Source organism: Schizophyllum commune (genome assembly GCF_000143185.2).
Source record: "Schizophyllum commune H4-8 unplaced genomic scaffold SCHCOscaffold_9, whole genome shotgun sequence".
NCBI classification, from domain to species: domain Eukaryota; kingdom Fungi; phylum Basidiomycota; class Agaricomycetes; order Agaricales; family Schizophyllaceae; genus Schizophyllum; species Schizophyllum commune.
The window spans coordinates 1,420,029-1,435,353 of record NW_026089546.1 but is presented as its reverse complement, the minus strand read 5'-3'; the positions used below and the strand labels follow the sequence as shown (position 1 = coordinate 1,435,353).

Genomic DNA, 15,325 nt, shown 5'->3' with positions numbered 1-15,325 from the left:
CACCAACCTACTACTGACCACATACAGGATGACCATGTTACACTCACTATCAAGCTCGTCCGTTGCTTCTAGCGGAGGGCTCACCTCACCTTGGTTCTACTGCGCGCCGCTGATGGGTAAGTCTAGGGCCTGGAAAGGAGATGTATGGGACATGCGACCGCCACCCACGAGAATTTGGAAAATGAAGACATATATACGAGCGCACTCTTCTGCCCGGAAGCCCACCTCTTTTGCGGCTACTCAGCATGGTTCGCACCAAACTCATATACGGCAGAGGCTACCCGCTGCAGAGCGGGGAAGATGTCCTGTCCATCCAGATTATCATCATGCAGACTGGTGTTGACTTCTTGCTCTATGGTCTGTCTCGCTCATCTCATCGACTACCGCTTGGTCCCTTCGAACTTACTAACCTCCAGGTGTTCAATCTGCCCTGTTTCTGGCCGCGCTCGTCGCGATGGCGTGAGTACTTCCCCTCATCATCGTTCGTACGAGCGAACTTATGAGGTCGTGGAACAGACGCCAAGACACCCGCATCCTATTCATGAGGGCAGCCGTCTTCAGCCTTTTCCTCTCGTCCAGTGTGGTAGCCGCCGCGAACATCGTGTTCTATCTCGCCCAAACACCGTCGTTTGGATATGATCTCGATCGTATCTACAATCTTCTACTCGCGCTGAATATCGTAACAGACGTTTTTCCTCGGTTCAATGTGCGTACTTACGACTCTTGGCCACACCTAAATTTGATCCGAACCTTTCAGTTTGTTCTCAGCGACGCCATTGTGGCGTGGCGCGCGTGGGTCTTATGGCCTGACAATCGCTGGGTCAAGAGTTCGCTGATTCTCTGTGTAATCGGGAGTCTGGGTGAGTGCTCAGACACGGTGGAGCTGCAGCTGATGAGCTACCTTCTCAGCCGGTGTGACTGTAGACTGTGTTTGGACGGCTCAGGATGTGATGGGCGAGAACAGCGTTCGGCTTCGCGCGCTGATGGTCACGATGCCGTTGCTTCTAACGAACGTTGTGGCGACCGCGTTAGTCGCCGCCAAAGTTTGGTACGTACGCCTCGTTGCGAAGCTCGCCCATCGTCTGATGTCTCATCTCAGGTATTATCGTCGGGAGATCAAGAGCGTCATAGGGTCCTGGAGGAAGACATCACAAGTTGAGAAGGTGCTCGTGCTTCTGCTTGAATCAGGATGTGTATACTGTCTGATATGGGTATGGATGTCCCTTGCCTAATTCCCGGGCGCCTTACAAATCCTCCAGGTTGTCCGGCTCTCGATAGACCTGGCGTCAGGGACGGGCAAGACCATCCATGGCTATTCCATCATAGGCGGCACTTACCATAGTATTGCGGTGCGTCCAGATTGTCAAGCGATCCGCTCATCGCTAACGGTATTCTGAATCTATCCAGGGCATCTATCCTACCCTTATCGTCATTGCCGTCGCGTGCCAGCGCTCTGCTACACAAGATCTCGCCCTCAGCACGCAAGCGCTGCCGCCTTTAGAGTTCCTCAAAGCCGAGGATGATCCCACAAGCTCTTTGCGCGTTGGTGCCTCGTCGGCTGGCGTAAGCGAATGCGCATTCCAGCAGTCGATCCGACCGGCGTCATTAGACTCATCAGTAGCGCTCGACGGAGAGGGTTCTGCATCATCTCGACCTTCCGACTTATGCGACGGCGTGATAGCTACGCAGCATATGACAGAATGAGAGTGTTTCTGAATGCATCTTGCGCTAGAGCCATCTACGACACCCAAGTTGCGTGCCGTGTTATTTTGTTGAGGTACGGACGCGCTCACTTCAATCGGCTCGGCACTTTCAAGGGCGGCATGTCCCATGTCATAGTCGTCAGTGCCATTACCGCTTTTCAGCCAGCGCCCATTGCGAATGGGTGGGCGCGCCGATTGCGATGATTGCCAACAGGTCGTAGAAGCTCGAGGAATATCAATGCAATCTGGGTGCGTGTGTTCCCCCTGCCATTCTGTCGTGTCAACCTGTCCTCGTGGCCTTTTCTATTGCTTGCGACGATCATACCAGAACCAACACTGGATATCGATGCTTCTCGCGCGTCTCTTCAACGCGGCGATGCATATCCTCGACAAGCCTTCCGGTACCAGCCAAGCGCCGATGCCGTCTCAGCTAAGGCGTGTCCCTCAGGAAGGTGATGTTCTTTACATATTCATACGTAGCCACAAGGAAGGGGCGATGCTCCATGAAACAATCCTGGCTTCTTATACATCGAAGCTACGAACTTCACAGTGTTCTGCTTTTCTCGCCAATCTGACGCCACCAGTCTCTGCTGATGGCGACCAGCACGCCTCCATACTTCAGGCTGCAGCCTACGGACGTGTTCTTCTTCCAGGCAGCCCTTGTTGAAATAGGCGTCGGGACTGCTTTCTTTGGTGAGTTTTACGCTCGTGGTAATCACTGCCCGGACCTGACGATGTTGGCTGCGTATCAGGCATCCAGCTCGCTTTGTTCGTGGCCGCCATGTTCGTTTCCATGTGAGTGATGCTATGGCTATTGTATGGATTCTTTCGACTAAAGTTGTAAGGACACACGAGAGGAATCGGTCGCAGCGTATCATTACGCTAGCCCTTGTTATTTTGTTCCTCTTTTCGTTGGCGGCGGTCGTCCTGGACATCATGTTCTATTTCCTCCAAACACCGACCTTCACCTACAACCTGGATAGCATACTAAGCGTGCTATTCGGCATTGATATTGCCTTGCAGGCCTGCACACGTATCAACGTGCGTATCGCATGCGCGTTTTGAGGGCTCTGGTCGAATTCAACTTCGCCCAGCTACTACTGAGCGATGCCGTGGTGGTCTGGCGGGCGTGGGTCCTCTGGCCAGGCAATCGAATCGTGAAGGGGGCTCTATCGCTGTGCATGGCTGGGAGCGTGGGTGAGAGTCCTAGTTCCTCACTCGTAAGTTCCTCTGACTGACTGTGATTAATCGGCGTCCTCATCGAATTTTCCACGTTCATTCGTGCTCGATCGGCTGGTAAAATTTGGCGCATGTTCATGATGGAAATCCCCTTACTATTCACAAACGCTGTGGCGACGGCATTGGTCGGCTTAAAAATCTGGTAGGTCTGCAAAGGGGACCGCTAGGCCTCGTTCGTTGACAAAGTACTAGGTACTATCGTCGCGAGATCAAGAACCTGATGGGGCCATGGCGAAAGACTACTCGAGTTGAACGGGTTCTTGTCTTGCTCCTCGAGTCTGGGTTCGGATACTGCTTCATCTGGGTACGCTTTTGCTGCCATCTCTTGTCCAAGCACCCATGCTCAGAGGATATTCAGGCCGGCAGTATTGCCCTCGATCGCTCCAAGACAACGGATGAGAATCTAGCTGCATCCCGCGCTCTGGGCACCACATACCATAGCATTGCTGTGCGTCTTCGTCTCCGTCCTATACGTTCGGGATTAACAACTGCCCTGTCATTAGGGAATATATCCTACACTCATCGTCCTCATTGTTGGTATGCAGCGCTCTGCCGCATCCTCTCTGATGCTTAGTACACAAGTCTCGCGCTCAATGGCGTTCGTGGCGGGGTCGCCAGGGGATCCCATGTACAAGGAGAACGAGGCACATAATACAAGTGAACTGACGACGACAGGCACGTCCTCAAGCTCATCAGACAGGCCTTCATGTAGCTCTCACGACCATCCTGAATACCGTACCGAGGGCGATCCACCTTCTGCCACTCAGTCCGATTCAAGGCGAATCGCCGTCAACATGGTCAGCCAGTAAAGCGGGTACACATCTCGCACAGTCAATTATTAGAGTGTAGTGTACGACAAACAATACATATCATGAGCACACAAATGGAGACATGCATGTAGATGCGACCTTCACACCGTACGGGCGTCTACTCGGGTCGAGCTTTCGAGCTTCGCGGGCCTGGGACTAGAGGCCTGTTGCCCTTCCACCCATTCCACTACGTCCTCAACGGCGGCCTTGGGCCGGTTCTGTAGGTTGTATGTCGTGAGTATATGCGCGACGAACACGATACGCGGTGACCGCTCACCTTATACTTCATCAGATACCCTTGAAGGCTCGCCATCGAGTACTCGCGGTCGGGTATCGACTCCGCGAATCGCTTTGCAAGGCTGTCCGTAGCCTCAGTTGTCAGTCGAGTTGATCCCTCGGACTGTACGAAGCTGAGGCTCGACACCGACGAGGAAGCGGAGTCGGAGTTTGACCCGGAGTCTGACTGCTCCGAGGCCTCGTCAAGGGTGCGCTTGCGTCGTGGCGCGTAGAAGTGCTTGAAGAGCTCGCATGCCTGGTGCTGACTCGCCAGGCGAAACTCGATGTGCACGTCCATGCGGCCGGGTCGGCAGAGGGCGGGGTCCAGGGCGTCGTAATGATTCGTGGTGGCGAAGAGGATGCGCCCCTCTTGCGCCCCCACACCATCGAGCGCGTTGAGAAGGCCGCTCATGGAGACACGCGACGCGATGGTATTCTGATTCGATGCCCCAGCAGTTTTGCTGTTGACATTGTCGTGCGCTCCGTCATCTGCGTCTCTCGCGGCTGTGCTCTTGACGAAGGCGGCGTCAATGTCCTCCATGAGCGCGATGCACTTCTCGGGCAGCTCGCCAATGAGCTCATTGAGAGTGGTATCGTCCATACCCGCGCGGGACAGAGAAATCATGTCTGCGCATGCCGTGAGTGATCTCGAACTACCGGTGGGTGCCACAACGTACGCACAAACATCAAGGCCCAGCTCGCCTGCCAGACTGTGGATTATGGACGTCTTGCCGCATCCGGGAGCACCGTACAAGAGATAGCCACGACGGAAAGGTATCCCTCTGTCGTTGTACCAGTCTCGGCTCTTGAGGAATTCGCGCGCATCATTCATAAGGAGGTCCTTGATACCTGGGTCCAGTACAATGGAGTCGAGTGCGCGCTTGGGGCGAGAGGCGATGCGCCGCCAGAGGTCCCTGCTGTGAAGCGCCGTCAGATGCCACTCAGGTCTTAAGAGAGGGAGGAGATAAACCTACTTTTGCGCCGCGAATATCGAGACATGGTCATTTTGCTCCGCCAAGAACGCGCGCTTCGCTTCGAGCAGAAGTCGATCTAGCACCGCATGCGAGCGAGCAAATATGCGTAGCTCGAGGGACTCGACAGTCCCGCCATAGTAGCCGCCCATAGAGCGCTGCAAACGTGTGACACTTATGCGGCGACGAGAGTACCACGGACCATGGGCCGGGTACGAGAGGATGAAAGAAGTGCTCGCAGAAGGGATGTATTGAAGGCAACGACTCTGTGGGTCTAGGAAGGCATTGGCGTCGGCCTGCTCTCCCGGGACGGTGGTGGCGTTGCCCCGTAGGCCAAATTGGCGCGTGGATATCTCAAGTTCGCGGGCAGTGCGCCATGCAGGCTGCTTGGACAGCCAGACCATCATCCAATCTGTGAGTCCCTTAGTATCGATTACATTGGTCGTGGTGGGTGCCAGACTCACTATAGCACTCGCTATCGTCATCTAGGGTCACAGTGATCACAAACGCGCTAGCCGCGCGGCGGTAAAGCACGAATAGCGTACGACGGCATGCCTCAACGACACCGCCAACAACAAGGAGCTTGAGCCAGTCGGGCAGCGCGGGGAGCCACATAATAAGCGCCAGTAACGGTGCCAATACGGTGGGAAGCCCGGTTGCGAGAGCTCCTTGGGTGGGGCTGGGAATGTCGCCGCTCGCGGTCAGGGTTGCGTTAGAAGCGTCTTCGGCGCAACTGTGGGATCCCACGAGCGTTGGCTGAGCGAGGAGGGCGAGGACTTGCTGTACGAGCTCGTCTGCCATGTTGGTTCTGGGGAGATGTTGTGCGATATTGCATGTGCCGAAGGGCCTTTATATACAGAACTCATGCTGTATGCATGTGGGCGCCCCGAGGGGCGCAGGATGACGCTGAGTGAGGGTTTTGAGCTCAGCGAAATCCTTCCATCGATAGAATCCTATGGAGCCAGCTCTCTGGAACCATGTATGCTGTGTATTCACCACAGCTCGAGGGATCCGATAGACGTCCACCATGGAAGCAGAGGTGGACATTGCAGCTTCGAGAGAACAGCTTTTAGTTTGTAGAACGCAGCTGGGGGAGCGCCTCGACAGCCAATTGTGTTTCAAGGTGGCGCTGACGTATAGTATCGAGTAGCCTGAAGACGTTCTGAAGCTCATGTCGACCATGATGTATGAGGGTAACAGTACAACATATGCCACGCGTGCATATCCGTCATTAGTGGTTCTGAGTTCGGCGTTTGCCGGCAGCCACCAAAACCATTACTATCAACGTCTACAGTCGTGCATTTCGGGTATCTAAAACGACCGATATATGCTACATCTCCTGAAAGATTCATGAATCATCTGCGCTCTCGACCTTCAACACCTGCGTCGCCCCCTTCCCATGAGTCGCAGATTGCTGAGCCTGCACCCAGTCCTCCACGTTGTCCACTGCATCCTGCGGGTTGACCTTGTACTTCATCAAGTACCCCTGCAAGCTCGCCATCGAGAACTCCCGCTCAGGAATCGCCTCGGCAAAGCGCGCCGCCAGCGCATCTGCCAACGCCGCGTCAATCCGGAAGATCCTCGAGCGGTAGTGCAGCTCCCCATTGTGCGTAATGGGCTCCGGAGAGCTCTTCTCGCCCGCATCAGAGGCAGCTGCAGAGACGTAGCCAGAGTCGGGGATTTTCTCCACTTCGGGGCGTTTGTGGCGCGGGGCGTAGAAGTGGCGGAAGAGCTCACCGGCCTGGAACTTGCTCGCGAGCTTGAACTCGACGTGTACGTCCATGCGGCCGGGGCGGCAGAGGGCGGGGTCAAGCGCGTCGTAGTGGTTGGTAGTGGCAAAGAGGATGCGGCCTTCTTGGGCACCGACGCCGTCGAGGGCGTTGAGCAGGCCGCTGAGGGATACGCGGGAAGAGATGGAGGCGTTGTTGTTCTCGGCGGGCTTGTCCTTTGCAGGCTTCGCACTCTCGTCCTCAGCGTCGTCGTCTGGCTTGCCGCGCGCGCCGATGCCTCGAGTGAAAGCGGCGTCAATGTCCTCCATGAGGGCGATGCACTCAGTCGGCAGCTCGCTTATCAGTTCACTGAGCTTCGAGTCATCCATGCCAGCAGTCGATAGGGACAAGATGTCTACGTCGACACGATCAGAAACTAAAGACATACTAGTAAGGCTGAAGCACTTACAAACATCAAGACCGAGCTCTCCAGCCATGCTATGAATCATCGAGGTCTTGCCACAGCCAGGAGCGCCATAAAGGAGGTAACCACGCCGGAAAGGGATGCCACGGTCTGCGTACCAGTCGCGGCTCTCCAAGAAGTCACGGGCGTCGTCGACAAGGAGGTTCTTGATGCCCGGTTCGAGCACAATCGAGTTCAAAGGTCGCTTCGGGCGATACGCAACTTTATGCCAAGAGCCATCCCTGTGCGGGCATAAGCGACTAGTACGGCAGTCATCCAAAAGCGTACTCACAGATTCGCGGCATGGATCTCGATCTTGTCCGCCCTCTCAGCAGCGTAGGTCCGCTTTGCGTCGATGAGGAGGCGATTGAGCGTTTTGTGACTACGGGCGAGAATACTCATCTCGAGAAGCTCATCAAAGCCGCCGCGGTACCCATGCGCCTCTCGCTGAACACGCTTGACAGAGACGCGACGGCGTGCATACCAAGGCGCGTCTGCTGGGTAATAGAAGACATAGGACGAATCCGGCGATGGCAGGTACGTGAGGGGCGTGCTCTTTCCAAGGAGAGCACCCGCGGAACTAGGATCCTCGCCTGGGATCAAGTAGTCGTCGCCCGAGTCGCGGCCATACGACCGGGCGGTAATGTGCACCTCGCGCGCATTGGACCATGACGGCTGTTTCGACAGCCACACAAGCATCCAGTCTGCAAGGCATCAACAAATGTCGGATGGAGGTAGGACACCGACTCACCATAAGCATCATCGTCCTCCTCGAATGTGGCGGTTATGAAGAACGCGCCGAGCACGCGTTCGTAAAGCGTGGAAAGCGTGCGTCGACAAGTCTCGACGATACCACCGACAATCAGGAGCTTCAGCCAATCAGGCAGCGTAGCAAACCAGCGAATAAGGCTGAGGAATGGGAAGAGCGTGGCTTGCCAGCCCTCCGGGATGTTGACCGGTAAGTGGCTAGGAGTGGCGCCAGTGGCGGCTGTCGCATTTGGGGCGCAGCCATTCGACGAAGTCGTCGTCGGCTGCGAGAGAAGGGAGAGAACCTGCTGCACAACGTCGTCGGACATGATACGATCGACGCGGACGCTATTCTCCGTGAAAAGTGTGGTTGCCACGTTCTTGTGTGGGTTTGGGCGAGGGTGAAGCTACTGGGTCAAGCAATTTTCGTCTGCCTTTATACCGACTCGGGAGTTCACCGCCTCGTTTTGATGCGTCACGCCCAGTCAATTGGCCATGAGTCAAAAGCGGGACAGGAAAGCGGAGATCCTCAACAATTGTTGGGCGATGGCTTCGAGCTGCTCCAAAAGCGATGCTCACCGTCGTCAAAATGTGTCATTTTGCTCACACGAGCACCGCAGGATGGTGTTACAGACGCTCCTGACGCTCGCGCCTGAATTGTCGGCGCCCTTGCGCCTATGCACATCGAAGGCGAGCCAAAATATACGCGGGTCTACCCCATCCCGGCTGCTGAACGTTGAGCGCGTCCTCCGATGCAGTCGTGGGGATCAGAAGACAATGCAAAGACGCGCCGTCGTCGTTCTGGTCAACCAGCAAGCCTCCAATCACAAGTGATGAGATCGCCGACGCCACGTGTCGCGGCAGCGGCCGACCCGCCTTCGGGATCACTGACACTCAGTGCGCTGTTTAGAATCAACCACCATGGCCGGCGAACCATCTACCTCCACCTCACCTACGCCACCCGCGAACCGTCATGCTCTGAACGCGGTCGAAAAGCAGCGCGCTCAGCTTGAGCGGCTGCTGAAGGATCCTGCCAAACCCGTCTATGTCCCCCCTCCCCCGCAAGAGAAGTCCATCCGCCCAGCGCGCGAGATGATGAAGAATGTACAGGGCTCGAGTGCAGGAGCTGGTAGCGGAGAGTTCCACGTCTACAAAGCCAGTAGACGGCGCGAGTACGAGCGCTTAAAGTTACTGGAGGAGCAGAACCGCAAAGTGCGTCCCTGCATCGTTCCGCGTCGAACCTGAATGCTAACCGTATGATCTTTCAGGAAGCTGAAGCGGCCGAGTTCGAGCGCAAGCGCAAAGCTGTGGAGGAGCAGGCAGAAGCGAAGACCGCGAAGAACCGCGCGAAGCGGCAGAAGAAGAAGGAGCGCTCCAAGAACAAGGGCGGCGCGGGCGAGGACGGCGAAGGCAAGGCCGACGCACCTCTCAAGAAGCGACGGCTGGTCAACGGGCAGGCGCTCGTCTTCAAGCGACCCGGCGAGGAAAGCGACGACGAGGACGCCACGAACGAGCCCATGCCCGGACCTTCTGCACCCGAGGCTGCTCCCGCGGACGAAGTGCCGGAAGCGCCGAGAGTGGTGGAAGAGAACCATTTGGTGATTCACGAAGACGATTAGCTTTCTCATCTGCTGTACTATCAGGTCTACTCTATGTTATACGGGGCTGGCAATCGACGGGCAAATCCATCCCATGCACGAGCATCCAACCGAAGATCATAATAAAGGAGACGACGATCCAGCGCAGTCCCAGTGTGTAAGCTATATGGAGTCTAATGGAACATGAGCGGCCGCAACTCTTCGAACCTCCAGTACTTCTTCAAGTTCTCTCCCTTCAAGTCGCGCACCTGCACCCTCGTCAGTATGTACACCCATTCCTCCCTCCACTCGGCCAAGACGTACCTCGTCATCGAGATGCTTCATCAACCCTTCGCGGAAACTGTCTAGACATGCGCGCATCTCCGCCCCATTGTACGATGAGTTGTCGCGCGCCCACTTCGCCACAAGCTTGTTCAGGTCGTCCAGACCTACATTGTGGCGCGTCAGCGCAACACACGACGCATGACCTGGGCAGTCGCACCTTTGTGGATCAGTTCATGCGAACGGACGTGCTCGCCGCGGTCGTTGTGCGAGAACTCCGGCATGCGTTTGCCAAGGTAGGGGAACCACCACGCCTCCTCGATGTCGTGATGGTTTTGTAGTTCTGCACACGATGGTCAGCTAGAACCTCGCGATGATTCGGCAGAATAGACGTACGCATGGAGAACTGGGCGGCGCTGCGCAAGTATAATGGCAATGACCAGCCCATGGCCACGAAGGAGCCGTCTGCGAGCTGAAGGGCAAGGTTAGTATGCGTTCATTTCCGTTCATGTACACCATTTGCTGACCCTGTATAGCTGTTCGACTGCACAGACGAAATATCAGCCGCTGACACACTCAGAGGAAGGGACTGGCGTACAGTGGCGCTTGTGCTCGTTGTGGAAGACCTCCATCTGGTCGCTCAACTGGGGATCAGGGTCAAGATCTGCACGCTCCTTCAAGACGACAATTGCGTACAATATCCCAGTTCGGCATCTTTGCGCTACGATGAAGAGTGCGAGCGGGGGAGAAGGGGGGACGGCGAGGGACGCGAGCGGCACGCGCGAAGATCGAGGACAACAGGGCGGGCGAGGAGGTTGGCGGGACGTGTGGCTGAGAGGCGTGGGATCAGCAGCAAAAGAGACGTCGTCGCAGCAAAATGGAAGACCACCCAGCCCTTCGAGCATCGTATATATACGCCCTCATCTTACCATTGCCATCGGACCAGCGCATATGCCCGTTCTGCGCGCGAGAGGGAGATGCCCCTTTGATGCGTGTGTGACACCGCACTGGGCGGTTTACCCCGCCCCGCCGTCATCACCTTGGAGGCCTCGTCGGGCTTCTGGAGTTGCAGACCGCTTTGACTGCTCTGGAGATTGTGCCTGTATAATCTCCCTCTACGGCAACGCGGAGGTACAGCAAGTTGGGCGGCACGGGAAGGAATACGGAAGACCTCTTCATCACCTTCGCTAGATTTGCTCCAGGCGAGCGTAAACACCCCAGTCAAATGACAGGAGTGTCGAACCATCCTTGTGGGATGAACAATATGGTAGAGGAATTGAGGGCAGGAAGCTGGCCAAAGATCCAGAACCGCAACGGCATTCAACATGGGCGCGTGTGGGTGCCGTCCGGCAGCTGCCGTATGGATATTTGATCCTGTTTGGCGCACTTCTGGATTCAGCCTTCCGCCCTCCCAATGGCAACGTGTGCCATGCGTGCATGCAAGAAGGAGGATACAGTCGACGCCGGCATCGTACGCCCACGTCAAGCAATCCGGACGCGTCCAGCGCCAAGTGCATGTTTCTCGTTGTCCTGTTTCGTGAAGCACGTCACCACTTTCCAGGCTTTCTCAGCAATCGTAAGCTTCCTATATTCACTTCTTCCCTCCTCGTTCTCATCAGCAGCAGTACATTAACACTATGTAGGAACAGCAGGCCATATGTATCTTCAAGAAAGAAAGAGAAGAAGAAATCGGTATCCTATCAGCTAATCGGTCAAAGGGGAAAATGGTGAGCAATAATGATACAGCAATATTGTATACTGCGTCCTGCAGGCAGAGGGGATATCGTCGCCAGCAATCTGACAACGGAAGCAGGCGAAAGCGGAGAACAGGCTACACAACCGCGGCTATGCCACCGCCGCTGCAGCCGCCGCGCGACGTTCACGCGCCTTCGCCCCTGGCCCATAGCGCTCTTGGAACTTGATAAGCTCCTCCATGAGCTCCTCCATCTGCTTCATCGTATCCGAGCTGGACGACTCGGCCGGCGCAGCAGCCCGCGCTTGCAGCGCACCCTCCAGGGTCCTCTCTTGCATCGGACTATCAACGGTCGCAGCACCGTCCACCATCGGCTCCGCCTCTCCATTGCCGTTGGTCGCAGGCTGACTGCGTTGCCTCTCCTCCTTGAGAGCCATCTCAAGGGACTCCCGCCGGCGCTGGCGATCCGCCGCACTGGCCTGCTCGCGGCTGACCCATTCGACGAGGGACCGGACGCGCTTGTTCATGTCGGTGACGGACATGCGTTTGCTCGGCCACTTGACCTTCACGCCACGCTCGATCGTCCGCTCCATGCTGCCGCCACGCGAGCCCGCACCGGAGCCGCCGGCGCGCACTTCGAGCGGGACAGGCGCTACCGTCGGGAGTGCCTCCTCCAAGTGCGCCAGGTAGTCCGGAAGACCCCAGGACGTGTAGAGCGGCTGCTGAGATACGGCGAACGCGTGTGATTGGCGATAGGCACGACCCTCGCCTCCACCATGCCCGTTGACAGTGCTTGACTGCCGACGCGAGTCCCCTGCAGCCGAGGCGTTTTGCCCACCAGGTCGTCTCGAATGCTGCCCCCCTTTCTTGCGACGCTGATTGATGCTCGGGGTCGGAACTGGAGAGATGACGTCACGTGTCTGATTTTGGCGCTGATATCGCACACGCACCTTCTTCCCCGTCGACGGCGATTAGAGGCTCCTGGTTGACGGCAGGCTTGCGCGCGCCTCGTTTCTGGCGGCCGTTCGTCTTTGGCGCGGGAGGGACGGGAGGAAGGGAGCCCTTGCTCGGCACGGGTGTCTCGTCTCTAACGACGGCGGCTGGCGCGACAGGCATGTCGGAAGTAGTTGACGCAGACCTCGTTCGCTTCTTCGGTTGTCTGCCAGGCAGGGGTCAGCCAAGGTGCACTAGTGCTTGATAGGGCACTCACAATGCGTCGTCATCCGTCCTTCTCCGCTTCTTACGAGCGTTTCCCACAACATCCGCATCCACTTCCTGCTCGACCGAATGCACAGGCGCCTCATTCGCATGCGCATTCTCCTGGGCGGCGGCTTCAGCGGCCGACGCCCGGATGATCGCCTCCAGGTCGTGGTCAAAGTCAGCGTCGCGGCTGTTCATGGTATTTCGGCGCTTAGATGGCTGCGCATGCTGCTGCTTGGTGAGGAGCGAGGGCGAGCGCGATCGAGATGTTCGAGAATTGTGGGTCGCGAAATGATGGTTATTGTTGTTGTTGTGTCCGCGGTTGCGTTTGTTGTTCAACTTCCTGGGTGGATATGAGCACTGGATGGGGTCGAGACGGCCAAGTACGCACCTAAGAGTCTCCTCATGCAGGTCTGGCCGACACTTCTCGCAAAAATAGTCGGATTCGTGGAGTTGATCTTCTGATTCAAAGCCCATGCAGAGGCCGTGCTGCCAAACGTTGCATATCTCACATTGAACCATGAACTCTCCCGCATCGGGGTCGTCCTCTGCGTAACGGAAGGAGGGTCAGTGAGGGTGCAGGAAGAAAAGGGCAACACGCACCTGTGCTCCCACAGACACAACGTGTGACACCCTGGTCGTCTCCGTCGGGGGGATCCATGGGTGTGTCCTCGGTGGCGGCGGGCGCGACATCGGCGGCGACGGGTGGAGGGTCGAGTGGCTTCTCCTTATCCTTCGTCTTGCGCTTGCTGCGGCTGCCGTTGCTGCCGTTGGTGGAGGTGCTGGAGCCGTTGGGGGCTGCTGGGGCGGACCGGCGATCGTCGAGGGTGTCGTCGGTGTCCTCGAGCTTAGGGCGCTTGGTTCTGCCGTTGCTAGACTGGGTGGAGAGCGGGGGCCGTGCTGCGGGTTGGCTCGGGCGTGTGGAGGGGTGGTCAGATTCCGGCGATTTGGAGGTACTGGTGGACGCGGCGGGTAGGGAACGTCGTCCAGAGCGGCGGGGCTCCCTGGGCGAGAGCGGCGGGCCCATCGTCGCGGCTTGGGCCATGGCGGGTCGAATTCGGGATTTTGGGGGCTGATGACCGTTCTTTTCAAGACGAATCCCTTGCCAGAGGTCTTCTTGACGCGGGCTGCCAATTTCACACCCACCCACGTGCCAGACAACGCCACATAATCTGCCGCTGGTCCGGAATCGACGGCGTTCGCCCCCGTTCTCACCCTCAACCGTGTCTAGGTCGCAATAGACGGCGCCGTGCGCGCATACGCTCGCTTCACGCACCCCGAGTAGCATCCTCGATAAGACGTTCCCATCTATCGCTGCGATTGCCTTTGTTGATTCCGAGAGAACCCATCGCGCAGGTCTCATGGCCGTAGCGGAGCGGACCTGAGATATCACCAGACAGAAGACGCAATGGACGGCACCGACGAACCCATGCGACGAAGAACATATCGGACGCGGCGACCGCGCAGTGCGAATGTGTCGACGATCGAGGCTACCAGAACGTCAGCGTTGCTTGCATCACGAGCATGCGTAAGTCTCGTAGGGATCGCTGTTGCATCGCTCTGCAGACCATTGCGCGCAATAATCGACGTCAGAAAGGTGTCCTCCTTTGTAGCTACGCCTCTGGATGTTGCTGTCGTCACGATCACCAGTATTGCCAACCATGTCTTGCGCCTCTACGTCGCGCTGAGCCCATCGCGGAGGAGCTTGCTGTTGAACGACCTCCCTCTGGACCATCGTCGTAGCGGCGCTTTATTCTTCCATCCAACCCACCCATCGGGAGGTCCTGATAGCTTTCGCTGAACATTTCGTCGACTATTCTTGACCACGCTGGACGCCGAATTCTGAACAGGGCAAGACGAATTACTGCGAGGGCGGGATGGCTATTGACAACGCCAACCCAACCTACCGCGCTTCTGACCCACTGCAATTGCCCAGCGCACGACCCTCAGGTGACCAAGTCACTGTTTGAGCTCAATTTATGGTCATCGTCCCTGTCAACGATTTCCAAGCCACGTTCTGCTCTGCCACGCAATCAAGGTAAGCTGGATACGCCTTGACTATCGGCCTTCTCTCCACCACGGTCAGTAAATCCCGCCGACTGACGTCCTTGCTATCGCCATGATTCTGATTTGCATCCAGAAATATATCGCTGCGCCTCACGACGCTTTGCATCCAACAAATGTGAAGCCGCGTCGTTCCACGACAGGTTCTACTGCTGCGGTATATAGTGAGCACTGGCTGCAGTCGATCCCAGCACCCTTCGTGTCACGGTGCATCGCTTATCTGGCCTTGGAGCGCCCGATATCCCGGCATTCAAGGACGACGATCGGTCTTGTCTGCTGCTAACCTTGGAGGCCTATCAATGGACGGCGACACCGCCTTCGTCTCGACATATCGTGCTATACTGGTTTTCAGGCAGTGTAATTCAAGCTGACCTACATGTAATGGCTGGATATGCCTGAACGCTGTATACGCATCCAACGTCAAGTTCAATCTGACGAGTCTGTTCCATGATATTTTTCCGCGCCCTACGCTCCTGCTACCAACGTTGAGCAGTTCGAAGCCTGGCCCTTCTTTCAAATCATACCCATCGACACACAATTACCGCGAAGCATCGCCTCCTCTTCGCTGGCCATTGACCCAGGGCCTGATGGT

General features: G+C 56.9%; 8 protein-coding genes across 8 annotated transcripts; 2 read left to right on the top strand and 6 right to left on the bottom strand.

Moving 5' to 3' along the window:
• Positions 1-245: 245 nt before the first annotated feature.
• Positions 246-3,969, top strand: SCHCODRAFT_01357952 (uncharacterized protein; the record flags this gene model as incomplete). Its single annotated transcript, XM_003029763.3, has 15 exons — positions 246-357; positions 417-459; positions 517-706; positions 758-860; positions 910-1,048; positions 1,100-1,211; positions 1,260-1,349; positions 1,408-1,563; positions 2,288-2,396; positions 2,456-2,498; positions 2,549-2,744; positions 2,798-2,832; positions 3,135-3,246; positions 3,301-3,390; positions 3,446-3,969. The coding sequence occupies 15 exons, from the start codon at positions 246-248 to the stop codon at positions 3,749-3,751; spliced, it is 1,836 nt and encodes a 611-aa protein (XP_003029809.1). The 3' UTR covers positions 3,752-3,969.
• Positions 3,744-5,938, bottom strand: SCHCODRAFT_02691288 (P-loop containing nucleoside triphosphate hydrolase protein). Its single transcript, XM_003029366.2, has 5 exons — positions 5,463-5,938; positions 5,002-5,410; positions 4,709-4,944; positions 4,029-4,654; positions 3,744-3,969 (listed from the first exon to the last, which is right to left on the bottom strand). Exons 1-5 carry the CDS (start codon positions 5,797-5,799, stop codon positions 3,853-3,855), a joined length of 1,725 nt encoding a protein of 574 aa, XP_003029412.1. The 5' UTR covers positions 5,800-5,938; the 3' UTR covers positions 3,744-3,852.
• Positions 5,665-6,263, bottom strand: SCHCODRAFT_02369907 (uncharacterized protein). Its single transcript, XM_050342495.1, has one exon. It carries the CDS (start codon positions 6,178-6,180, stop codon positions 5,848-5,850), a length of 333 nt encoding a protein of 110 aa, XP_050198876.1. The 5' UTR covers positions 6,181-6,263; the 3' UTR covers positions 5,665-5,847.
• An 83-nt stretch (positions 6,264-6,346) lies between these two features.
• Positions 6,347-8,246, bottom strand: SCHCODRAFT_02511561 (P-loop containing nucleoside triphosphate hydrolase protein; the record flags this gene model as incomplete). The annotated part of the gene is made up of 4 exons (XM_050343254.1): positions 6,347-7,122; positions 7,177-7,412; positions 7,463-7,874; positions 7,922-8,246. The coding sequence occupies 4 exons, from the start codon at positions 8,244-8,246 to the stop codon at positions 6,347-6,349; spliced, it is 1,749 nt and encodes a 582-aa protein (XP_050198875.1).
• A 577-nt stretch (positions 8,247-8,823) lies between these two features.
• Positions 8,824-9,720, top strand: SCHCODRAFT_02634815 (DUF1168-domain-containing protein). Its single transcript, XM_003029762.2, has 2 exons — positions 8,824-9,129; positions 9,186-9,720. Exons 1-2 carry the CDS (start codon positions 8,839-8,841, stop codon positions 9,534-9,536), a joined length of 642 nt encoding a protein of 213 aa, XP_003029808.1. The 5' UTR covers positions 8,824-8,838; the 3' UTR covers positions 9,537-9,720.
• On the bottom strand, positions 9,591-10,974 carry SCHCODRAFT_02751065 (uncharacterized protein). The gene is made up of 7 exons (XM_003029364.2): positions 10,473-10,974; positions 10,375-10,420; positions 10,304-10,320; positions 10,173-10,248; positions 9,997-10,119; positions 9,819-9,943; positions 9,591-9,763 (listed from the first exon to the last, which is right to left on the bottom strand). The coding sequence occupies exons 1-7, from the start codon at positions 10,488-10,490 to the stop codon at positions 9,689-9,691; spliced, it is 480 nt and encodes a 159-aa protein (XP_003029410.2). The 5' UTR covers positions 10,491-10,974; the 3' UTR covers positions 9,591-9,688.
• A 361-nt stretch (positions 10,975-11,335) lies between these two features.
• SCHCODRAFT_02634810 (uncharacterized protein) lies at positions 11,336-13,814 on the bottom strand. The gene is made up of 5 exons (XM_003029363.2): positions 13,273-13,814; positions 13,061-13,217; positions 12,680-13,012; positions 12,420-12,628; positions 11,336-12,367 (listed from the first exon to the last, which is right to left on the bottom strand). Exons 1-5 carry the CDS (start codon positions 13,712-13,714, stop codon positions 11,622-11,624), a joined length of 1,887 nt encoding a protein of 628 aa, XP_003029409.2. The 5' UTR covers positions 13,715-13,814; the 3' UTR covers positions 11,336-11,621.
• A 75-nt stretch (positions 13,815-13,889) lies between these two features.
• Positions 13,890-14,588, bottom strand: SCHCODRAFT_02634809 (uncharacterized protein). The gene has a single exon (XM_050345832.1). It carries the CDS (start codon positions 14,402-14,404, stop codon positions 14,186-14,188), a length of 219 nt encoding a protein of 72 aa, XP_050198874.1. The 5' UTR covers positions 14,405-14,588; the 3' UTR covers positions 13,890-14,185.
• Between the last annotated feature and the right edge of the window lie 737 nt (positions 14,589-15,325).

Coding starts and splice junctions, on each gene's coding strand:
- SCHCODRAFT_02691288 (XM_003029366.2), bottom strand. CDS start 5,799: ATGGCAGACGAGCTCGTACAGCAAGTCCTCGCCCTCCTCGCTCAGCCA. Junction 4,945..5,001: donor TCGATATTCGCGGCGCAAAA/GTAGGTTTATCT, acceptor GGCGCTTCACAG/CAGGGACCTCTGGCGGCGCA. Junction 3,970..4,028: donor GGTATCTGATGAAGTATAAG/GTGAGCGGTCAC, acceptor TACAACCTACAG/AACCGGCCCAAGGCCGCCGT.
- SCHCODRAFT_02369907 (XM_050342495.1), bottom strand. CDS start 6,180: ATGGTCGACATGAGCTTCAGAACGTCTTCAGGCTACTCGATACTATAC.
- SCHCODRAFT_02634815 (XM_003029762.2), top strand. CDS start 8,839: ATGGCCGGCGAACCATCTACCTCCACCTCACCTACGCCACCCGCGAAC. Junction 9,130..9,185: donor TGGAGGAGCAGAACCGCAAA/GTGCGTCCCTGC, acceptor ATGATCTTTCAG/GAAGCTGAAGCGGCCGAGTT.
- SCHCODRAFT_02751065 (XM_003029364.2), bottom strand. Junction 10,120..10,172: donor CGCCGCCCAGTTCTCCATGC/GTACGTCTATTC, acceptor CATCGTGTGCAG/AACTACAAAACCATCACGAC. Junction 9,944..9,996: donor GCATGAACTGATCCACAAAG/GTGCGACTGCCC, acceptor GCCACAATGTAG/GTCTGGACGACCTGAACAAG.
- SCHCODRAFT_02634810 (XM_003029363.2), bottom strand. CDS start 13,714: ATGGCCCAAGCCGCGACGATGGGCCCGCCGCTCTCGCCCAGGGAGCCC. Junction 13,218..13,272: donor TTGTGTCTGTGGGAGCACAG/GTGCGTGTTGCC, acceptor TCCGTTACGCAG/AGGACGACCCCGATGCGGGA. Junction 12,629..12,679: donor AGGACGGATGACGACGCATT/GTGAGTGCCCTA, acceptor CCTGCCTGGCAG/ACAACCGAAGAAGCGAACGA.
- SCHCODRAFT_02634809 (XM_050345832.1), bottom strand. CDS start 14,404: ATGGTCCAGAGGGAGGTCGTTCAACAGCAAGCTCCTCCGCGATGGGCT.